The sequence below is a fragment of the Zeus faber genome (genome assembly GCF_960531495.2).
Source record: "Zeus faber genome assembly, chromosome: 14".
Taxonomy (NCBI): domain Eukaryota; kingdom Metazoa; phylum Chordata; class Actinopteri; order Zeiformes; family Zeidae; genus Zeus; species Zeus faber.
Genome location: NC_137200.1, coordinates 27,849,301 through 27,859,649, shown reverse-complemented (window position 1 = coordinate 27,859,649; position 10,349 = coordinate 27,849,301). Strand labels below are relative to the sequence as shown.

At 44.9% G+C, this 10,349-nt stretch overlaps 1 protein-coding gene across 1 annotated transcript in view; it reads left to right on the top strand.

Annotated features, from left to right (window-relative positions):
* The first annotated feature begins 8,631 nt into the window (after nt 1–8,631).
* LOC307240306 (cornifelin homolog B-like) overlaps nt 8,632–10,349 on the top strand; it is a 2,240-nt gene continuing 522 nt past the window's right edge. Inside the window, exons 1-2 of the mRNA XM_080014049.1 lie at nt 8,632–8,743; nt 8,892–9,046. Of these exons, the coding sequence (XP_079870175.1) occupies nt 8,638–8,743; nt 8,892–9,046 (261 nt within the window). The 5' untranslated portion in view covers nt 8,632–8,637. The remainder of the gene's footprint in view (nt 8,744–8,891; nt 9,047–10,349) is intronic.

Sequence of the window (10,349 nt, the reverse complement as noted above, 5' to 3'; positions counted from 1 at the left end):
CCCCCGGCTCTGTCTCCATGAGCTGCGACACCCGGACGCACAGACAGACACTACACCTGTTTGTCTGACACCACCTGTCTGTCTGCCTGTCTGGACTCTCAGTATTATGTGTCTCACTCCCTCTGCCTTGTAGTCGATGGAGGGTCCACCTGTCTGCTTGTATCTGGGTGTGTCTGTGGTCCTCTGTACGCCACCACCTCCATCCTCTGGCTGAGTTTCTATCTTACTGTCTGTCCTATTGTCTGTCTGACTCTCTGTCTCACCGTCTGTCTGTCCGTCTTCACTGACTGTCTCTGTTAACTCTTCTAACTTACTCATATTGTGAAAGGACCTGCAGTTCCCTGTCTGCCCAGTGGGGGCACTGTCCGTCCAGCCCTGCAAGACCAGGTTGTAAAACATATTGTCCAGACCGGGGCCCTTTGGGTCCGCCTCTGGACACCCTGCAGCCACAGAGCGAGTGTCGGAGGAGAGAGAGAGAGGCTGGGATGGCGGTGCTCCTCCCTCCCTACCCTCATCCCTCCATCCTCCCCGGGCAAGACGTGCCGCCGTCAGGAAGGAATCTCTGGCACCTTGCGGCGAGGCTGCGGCCCCCCAGGGCTCCGCCCGTTGCGGGCGCGTGGTCCCTCCCGCTCCACTGAGCTCCGCCCCCCGCATGCCCGAGGTCCTGCCCGGCCCACGGTGCTCCACCCCGGGGTCACTGCGCTGCTGTGACCTCCGGCTGGAGCCTGGATCCATGGAGCTGCAGAGTGTCCACCGCTATAGCCTGCGCTACCTAGAGAACACGGTGGATGAAGTAGATTTGATTATATTAGATCACATTGGAGTAGATTAAATTATGCAGATTAGATAGAATTATAGTAAAGTTTATTATTCTTGAGTAGATTATATTGATCAAATAAAATTAGAATAAAGTAGATGATATTGAGTAGATTAGGGTACATTATATTATATTTAAAACAAACAGCCTGAACTGCTTCAGATCAGATCTTTCTTGACATCAGCCACGTAGCCAAAAACTCAAATTGATGACACCGAGTCAGTATTTTTTTATCTAGTAATCTCGTGTCTGTACTTGATGTGATGTGTTCTGAGATTTCCCAGAATCCTCGGCGCCAGGAGATGATGACGATGTCCCGCTCGGAGAGGTTTCAGATGTTTGGGACTGCAGACTGGAGCAGAACACGTAGAACATATGAGATAATATTCAATATTAACAGATAACATCTTGCCGTGGAGAGCCTCCGAGGCTGAGGCTGCTTCTGTTGGAGCTCACGCCGGGTGCCGGGAGCTGCTCTCGGCCAATAAAGTTTCATCCCTTCCTGTATCTGGAATGGTGTACTAAATACTACTACATCCTACTTGTTGACACTATGGGCCAGTGCACTGTAGTGTCTGAGTAAAAAGAACAATGTCTTCTCAGACATGCTACATGGTCATAGAACCGCTCCTCCTTCACCAGCCTCTTGATCTCACAATGCATTGTAGGATACGCTGGCCAGCATAGTGTGCAGGGTTTGCACAACATTTCACCATATTAAGAAGGTCATTGTGGTAGTTTTTGCATTTTATTTGATGCACACTATGGTTCCAAACTAAAAACGCGGTGTGATTGAAGCAGCCCCATCTGTCTTGGGTCTTGTTAATTGGGCTTGTTACTGCACATTTTACCACTCTCTTCAATAAAACGGTTTGTCGTCAACATCATCGCCCATGTCTCTGTGTCAGGGAGGCAGGAAAAGCCACCTGGGTGGCGTCACACAGGGGAACTGCCATTAGTTATTGTTTTGGAAAAATACAAAACAATCTTTGTGATTTCTGCTCATTCTTCTTCTTCTTTTTCTTTGGGCTGCTCCTGTTAGGGGTTGCCACAGCGGAACATCTGCCTCCAACACCTTCTGTTCTGTGCATCTTCCTCCCTTACACCAACCGCCTGCATGTCCTCCCTCACCACATCCATAAAGCTTCTCTTTGGCTTCCTCTCTTCCTCTCACCTGGCAGCTCCATCCTCAGCATCCTTCTGCTTGTTACTTATTTAAAAATTACATTACAGCATGTTGATGTTATTTATACTGTCTCACAATATGTCCTACGATCTCTTTAGACACTTTAAGATAAATGGTTAAACGTTAAAAGCTATGAATTTTTTTTTATAGTAATCTGCCATATAAAACTTTTAATATCATTGAAATGTGAGCTGCAGCTGTATTTGCTGCAATTGGTCAGTGCATATTACATGTACGTTAGTCCTTTGTATTTTGGTCTTGATCAATAAGCAAATCCGACAGCAGCCTCAGGTCTCTGGTACAATCAGACTCATATCATCTAAATTGATTGCACTCTTTACAAAAATATTTCTCTGTAGTTTTATTTCGTGTTTCTATGGAAAAGGCTCGCGTGGCCGCACGCAGTTGAAAAAAAAACAGATCTTTCGCCACGTTAATCCACCGCTGCAATAGTGGATTAACCTGGAGTAAATAGGAATCGTGCACTTATGGCACGCTGTGCCACTCCCGTACGCTGCGTCAACATGCCTGGTGTAGCCATGGTGAGGCATTATGGGACATTTACTAATCTGATGAACTATATGAATTCACTGGACAAACACTTTAATTTTGAAAGCCCAAACTTTTGCAAATATTAAATTTAAAGCAAATATGCGGCTTAGGTTGCACAGTACTGTATGTTCCTGTACTGTGTGTAGTACTACGTGTAGTACTGTAAATTACACATTGCACTGTGTGTTAAATACTTATAGTTGGCAGTAAAGTGTTTGTGCCGTCTGGAAGAACAAGACGTCGTCATTTCATTCCTTCACTCTTCCTCAGGGTCAACGTTTGAATGAAACGGCGAAATGAGAGAACGACAGAGGGAACGAAAAAGTAATGGATGGAGGTCAAGCCTCAATCCTCCAGAGCAGAATATCACCACATCCAGCCTGTTGCTCTCTAGACCAAACTAAAGTACCGACAGACGGGCAGACAGACAGACAGATAGATAGACGGACAGAGAGACAGACAGACAGACAGACAGACAGACAGACAGACAGACGGACAGACAGACGGACAGACAGACAGACAGACAGACAGACAGATAGATAGATAGATAGATAGATAGATAGATAGATAGATAGATAGATAGATAGATAGATAGATAGATAGATAGATAGACAGACAGACAGATAGATAGATAGATAGACATATTACCCAAGTCCACTCTATGAACAGCAGCCACTGGTTGCCCTCCGCTCTCTTCAGTTCCTCACAGCGTTCTGCCAGCCCTCACTCCCTCTCTCCTTTCCTCTCCTCTCTCCCTCACTCCCTCTCTCCCTCTCTCCTTTCCTCTCCTCTCTCCCTCTCTCCCTCTCACTCTCTCTCCCCCCTCCCTCCCCTTCCAGAATTCTGCATAATTTAGAGACTAAGTGTAATAATGTTGTAATAACGTTGTATTCAGCGTCTTCTAACAGAACTTTAGTTTTAACTCTGTAGTTTGACTGGAAATAGATTTGCAAAGTATTCAAAAAGTTTGGAGAAACCGTTCAACCAAACCGTGTTCATTCCAATACGAATCATTTGATGGAAACTCGGTTCCACGGTGCAGACGAGACGTTTAAAAACGTCAAACCGACGAGGAACCGATCACAAACTTTGCAATCGGCAAATTCCGTAAAAAAATATATATATAAAAAAAAAAGTCACAAGGCTTCGATGAGAGACTAAAACATTTTAAACGTTTGGAACTGAAGACCAACCTTCTCTGGCTGTGCTTTGGTTTTCCGCGTTCCACTGGAAGTCCAAAGCCAGTCGTTCCGAGGCAGTCGCTAAAAGTTAGACGTGTTTTCGACGGGCACATTTTTCATTTTGAGCGATGCGTTCATCACATTGTCGTGACGACGGCTCTGTTTTCTCACTGAGCTTGAGGCCGAGGCGTCTGCAGCCAAGTCCAAACTCAAACCTCCTCAAATGTTTAATGTCCCTTTGGACATTTCCAAGTAGCCGCGTTGGGTTTTCCAAGTTCCGTCTTCAACGGAATTGAGCGTGATCTCAGAATTGTACTGGGGTGTGTGTACGTCAGACTGCATGCATGGACAGACAGACAGGAGTTACTCCTTTGATGCACGGTGTGCTGGCAGTACAACGAGTGTACTTTAAATAAACAGCAGTTTTTGGTCCAATTCCAATAGTTTATGTAAGATGCTGAACGGACGGATTGAGGTTCATTTGTTTGTTCTGATCAATGATTTGCAGATTGCACTGTGTGTGTGTGTGTGTGTGTGTGTGTGTGTGTGTGTGTGTCTGTTTGTGTGTAAGTGTATTTCCAAAGGCGGCCCAGAGTTTGAAATCCTGCTAGAGTCATAGATAGATAGAGACGATGATGAGAGAGATGATGGATAGATAGATACTATATATAAATAGATGGATAGATAGATAATCAATGGACAGATAGATGGATAGGTGGATAGATGGATAGGCAGAGTTTATTCAGCGTCTGTTTTACCAACGTGATCAAAATCACCTCAATCTTCCACGTAAACTACTTCAGCACAAACGTGATTCTTTTGTGTTGACCTGACGCTAAGCATTGTGGGTAATTGATTATGCTGTGGAGCGGCTTAGTGCCGTGTCACCAGACTCTTCAGACAGTGTGTGTAACTGGGTCGGAGTGCACATGCAACATGACATGCATTTTTCCTTAAAGGGTTGGTCCGGAAATTTTGGCCCTGTATATAAATAGACGGCTGCTTCACTCTGGCACTTTGAGCCCAGAGCCAACGTCCAAAGTTTGCGGTTTTTCGACTCTAAACTGAACTGAACTTTACCAAGGGTTAACGGTTAAATTCTCAATGTTTGTTTGTCCACAAGTCTGTGCCCATTGGCACCGAACAGAGAAGATTAAAATGATTGACTGTTAAATGGTGTAAATAAGACTTCAACTTGAGCTCAATATACCATATATAGCCAGATACCTTCAAGCTATGGCTGTGGGGCCCAAGCGCTTTAGTGTCGTGCGTCTAGGAAAGTCAAAAAAATCCTCATCGAGACTATGACCAAGGAAGCGCTTCCTTTGTGCCGTGCACTCTCAGGAAATTGTCTGAGTTATTGGGCGTCGACTTTATCTGGACCAGCGGGGAACCGGCCCAAGTTCATTAAGACGCTGAAGAACATGATTTGTAAATGGGACGGCCGAATGCGGGACAGATGGTCGTACCCTTTATTATTTACAGTGCAGGAGATTCCCCAGGCCTTCATGGAATTTTCTGGAAAGGAAATCCAGGCCAAGATTGGGGGGCTGCTGGACATACATAAAGGAAACTGGGAGGCGGTTCTGGGATCCAGCGGAAAAGAGATCCAGTATGCCCTCGACCTGAGAGCAACCCTTCACATAGTTGGATGTTTATCTCGGGAGAATTTGTTCCCGGCGCAGGAAGGTCAACATTGCCTGGATAATGGAAGGGCTCCGCTGAGGCAGTTTTCATAGGTTCCTCGTATTATCCCCCCTGGGACAGGGGGCCCCAAAGTCAACTCAGCCGCCCTGGTCCCTCGTGATGACCACCTCTCACTGGGCCAAAGGGCAGAGGTTGCAACAGCAGTTTGCAGATATTTTCTCCCGGCTACCAGGTCACTCTAGCAACACTCATACATACGTCACCACATGGAGTCCTCCCCTGGGGTGACGGTACAATCCCTTACCTAAGCACAAGAGAAACCTGGTCCAGGCGGAGATTAAGGCCATGCTGGAGGTGGGGGTACGAGAAGTCCGGCAATGACTGGCGTAGCCCCATCGACCCGGTACTAAAGTCGAATGGGTTGATACGCTTTTGTGTGTACTATCGCACAGTGAATGACGTGTAAAAGTTTGATGCTTACCCAGTCTACGAACTCTTTGAAGGATTTGACACAACACAGGATTTGCCCAAGAAATACCGGCAGATTCTCTGGTCTCTAGAGGCTAAGGGAGAAGCAGCTTACTCCACTCCATTTTTGTCCTACCGATCTGTCACACTTCCCTTTGGGGTCAGTCGAGTCCAACGCCTAATGTACCAGCCGGGTGTCGGGACCCCATGTGGGGCATGATAGCGCTTACCCGAATGATGTTATCATATCATAGTGACAGTAGCACCTGCAATGTTTGGAGGGTAGTACCGGAGTCCTGGAGGCCAGGCCGGGCCGGGCCGACAGCCAAGCCAAAGAAGTATGCGCTTGGACAGAGGGAGGTGTGCTATCAGGGTTACCACTGACGACTGAACGTAGCGCTCGGGCAGAAGAGCCGAATTCTGCCAAGTCGCGGGGGGCGCTGTAGGTGCACTGGATGTGGTTCCACTGACTGTTACTGAGAAGTACAAATTAAGTCAGTTTGGGGTTAGTAGAACAGAATCATTGACATTTAATCAATTATTTCTCCATTACGGACTCCTGAAGCAGAGAGACAGTTTTCTGTGATATCAGAATATTTGATGAGGATCTGGACGTCAGATCTCTTTATTTTCTGATTCTGCCTGCCAGTTTGGGATAGCGTGCGTCCTGACTGAACCGCGTAACTTTGAAGAGCTTGAACAGAAACCAGAAGGATCACAAAAATGAACGCGTGTGACAGGAACAGGGCGTGGCGCGCTAATGTCACCTTCCGCTTCACCCTCTGGTTCCACCTCTACTCTGCTTTACTCTGTCTCAAATTGAATTACTTTAAAAAAAGTTATTCTTTAAAACGATAAAACATACGCACAATAAGCTGGAATTTAAATGTCTCGCTAGAACACTGAGGGCCACAAGGGGGCTCTATGATGACTACAGCTACAATCTCACTTTATTTTTAAATCTAATACAACTCATAAATTGAACAGCCGGTCTCACCCTGTATGATTCAATTCACTGAAATCCTCAAAGTTTTAGAGGTTTTGTGCATAAGGCGCAGATATTGTTGTTATATTACTATTATATGACTATATTACTATACACTATAGTACTATATTGTATATACTACTATTATATAATAATATTACTTTTATTATATCATGTTATGTTTTATTATACTCCATCATATTGCATTACGTTTTCACTATGATGTGGCTCTGCTCACGTCAAAGCCTCGCCCATCTTTAATTCCTGCTCAAAAACTCTTGGCCGACGAGTTCTGCTGCTTCTGTCTCAACCCACAGGTAAGACTTCAGCCGGAATATATTTTGTCTACTAACTGCTTTAACGTAATGATAATGATACTACTAATAATAAATATATCTACGGGCAGCAATACACAGGGTCTATTTTAGTCGTGTCAGTGACAAATTTCATTTTACAGATTTTCCATAATCTGGGATGAAACTACACAAATTCTGCCAAATTCTGACCAGAATTCGTCGTGCCATAACAGTTGTCTTTATCCTGTATAGTGTGACATAGTCAGTGGCCACCCCAAAAAAAGGTCAATCGTTTTAACGTTATAGCTATTACAAGTTCTCAAGACTCTCAAGGTTCTGTAAAACACATCTATTTATATTGACATCAATTACAAAACTCCCAATTCTTCAATTGTAAATGCGAGACTAGTTAAACATATATCGGTTGACTTTGGCTGAAAGAATTTTTGGTATCACAGAAATGACTATAGAGAGATTCAATCTTGTTGTAGTTAGCTACAGAACTACTGGGTGATTCATTCTCATGTGGTCCAACTTTGCTCCTTGCTCTTTGGCATAGCTATATTATACAATGCAGAGTCATAGTGATCTACACCAATGCAGCCAGTAATTAGCTCACCGTATGTTATTATCATTTTAGTCAATTTGTGTCCATGTACAGTACAAACATTCTTGATATTGTACTTAAGATCCGCTGTTAAACTGACAGCCGCACACTGCTATTTCCTGGAGTCTCTAAACTGTGAATCATCCTGATGAAATGAGCCTCTTAACACGTAAACTTATGGGGAATCAACACTTATATTTAAAGGCTTCTCATCTACATTAACTTTTCTCATAGATAAAATTAAAATATTTCTTTTTTTAAATTTTTTACGCTTTTTTTCAATTTGTGTTTCAGAGGTTTTTTCAACGTTTTTTTTCTTTAGTATTTTGTGTGACTGACCTCTAGACTTTCAGCTATTTTTTGGCATCTGGGTTGACGTCTTTCTGTGATGAATAAAAATTTTGCGGCTACTCGTTTTCCGTCGCGTACCGAGTACATGAAATGCATCATGGACTCGCACAATTGGGGTGGACTCCACGCGACATGGTGACGACTTTCTGGATCCACTTTGTGGAGTTATCGTGTCCAAGTTTTTATATTACTTTATTACGGTATTGCAGTATTAATAGTGATAATACTTATTATAATTATAATTATAATTATTATTATTATTATTATGATTACTTTATTTGAAGTAGTACTATTATTGTATCACTATAATTATTAAGTCATGGTAAGGTGTTTTTACTTTTACTTAAATCATGGTAAGGTGTTTTCACTTTTACTTAAATCATGGTAAGGTGTCTTTACTTTTACTTAAGTCATGGTAAGGTGCTTTTACTTTTACTTAAGTCATGGTGAGGTGTGTTTACTTTTAATTTGGAGGACTTCTGTATTTTGATGTCCAGCGTTCCGGTGGAATCATCCAGACTCTCTCCCGGGGTCTCAGGAAAACAAGATGGCCGCCAAGCTGGTGATCCAGCAGCCAGAGCCCGTCATGGAGTCCAGGGAGTCGAACCAGTGGGATTCTGGGATATGTGACTGCTTTGACAACATGAGCCACTGTGAGTTCCTGCTGAGAAGAACAGACCGAGCCTGATGAAGCCGGATCCCTTGTTAATACTGTGTGTGTGTGTGTGTGTGTGTGTGTGTGTGTGTGTGTGTGTGTGTGTGTGTGTGTGTGTGTGTGTGTGTGTGTGTGCGCGCACACAGGCTGTGCCTGGTTCTGGTGTTGCCCCTGTCTGGCCTGCAAAACATCCCAGCTCTACGGTGAAGCTCTCTGTCTCCCCCTACTGGACGTTTTTGGTTGTGTCCGACCCATCACCATGGCGATGAGGGTCTCCATGCGCTCGCGCTACAACATCGGGGTACACATCTGTCTGCCTGTCTGTCTGTCTGTCTGTCTGTCTGTCTGTCTGTCTGTCTGTCCGTCCGTCCGTCTGTCCTCCTTCCTTCCTTCCTGATTTCCTCTATTGTTGTATATTTGTCACTGAATGGTTCAGATCTTAAGACAAATTGTAATATTAGACAAAGGGACACGTTTTAAACAGTTATTTCATTCATTTGAGTTAAAAATGCTCAAGCTCCCATGTCAGCAATGTACAAAAAGCACCTTGCCCCTTGAACTTACCGCAGCAGGTTGTTGCAGCTTTCTAGTGGCTGATTCGGTCTTTACATCATTTTCAGCAGAACTGCTCTAATTCAGACAGTGTGGGAGGTTTCTGCTCCTTTCAGCTCCCCAGCGTGTTGGAATACTGAAACATCTCAGTCTGGAACGGGTTCCAAAGCCTTTTCTAATCGACACTGGGAACACTGGGAACAGTGGTGGATCTTCCCATGAGTGGACAGCCAGACAAAATGTCTCCAAGGGACAACTCCTCCAGGAAGAAGAAGAAGAAGAAGAAGAAGAAGAAGAAGAAGAAGAAGAAGAAGAAAGAGTCTCAGCCGAGTTGATGACTCCATAGACTCATGGGGGGGCAGTGGAAGAGGAAACCAGGAGAATCATCATCATCCTGGATGACCCGCAAGCCTTCTGGAGAATTTTCGATGGACAAACAGGTCGATAGGTCCATTGTGTCTGGAGTAAAAAATACAGCATTTCCCACTAAGGACCTCGTACGGTCCAACGTGGGGGAAGGGGGGGAGGCTTCACTGCCGTGGGACCTGGACCAATGGAACCATGAACTCTGCTCTGGACCAGAACCTTCTTCAGGAGAACATCCACTCATCCGTCCATTGCTGGAGCTGGAGCTGGAGCTGGAGCTGGAGCTGGAGCTGGAGCGTTATTGGCTTTTGTCGTCAATGATCAATGACGATTCAGACGATGTCTGAAAAGCAACTAAATGAGAGTTTTGCAAAGGCCTCGTCAAAGTCCTAATGAACCCAGTAGAAAAACTGAGGCAGGACCAGGACCAGGATTTGGACCAAGACCAGGATTAAGAAGAACAATCCTCCTGGCTTGTCCTTCCTCCGGGGCCACAGCCAGGAGCAGTGGGCAGCATAGGTGGACGGGCCTGGGGACCAGGTGATGAGTGTTCGTCGCTGGTCAGATGATGATTTGTGCATGTTTTTGGTGGGGGTCCTTACTGACGGGAGGTGGAGGAAACCCCATGTGATCACGGGGAGAACATGCAAACTCCACACAGAAAGGCTCCTATTTGGGAGATAACC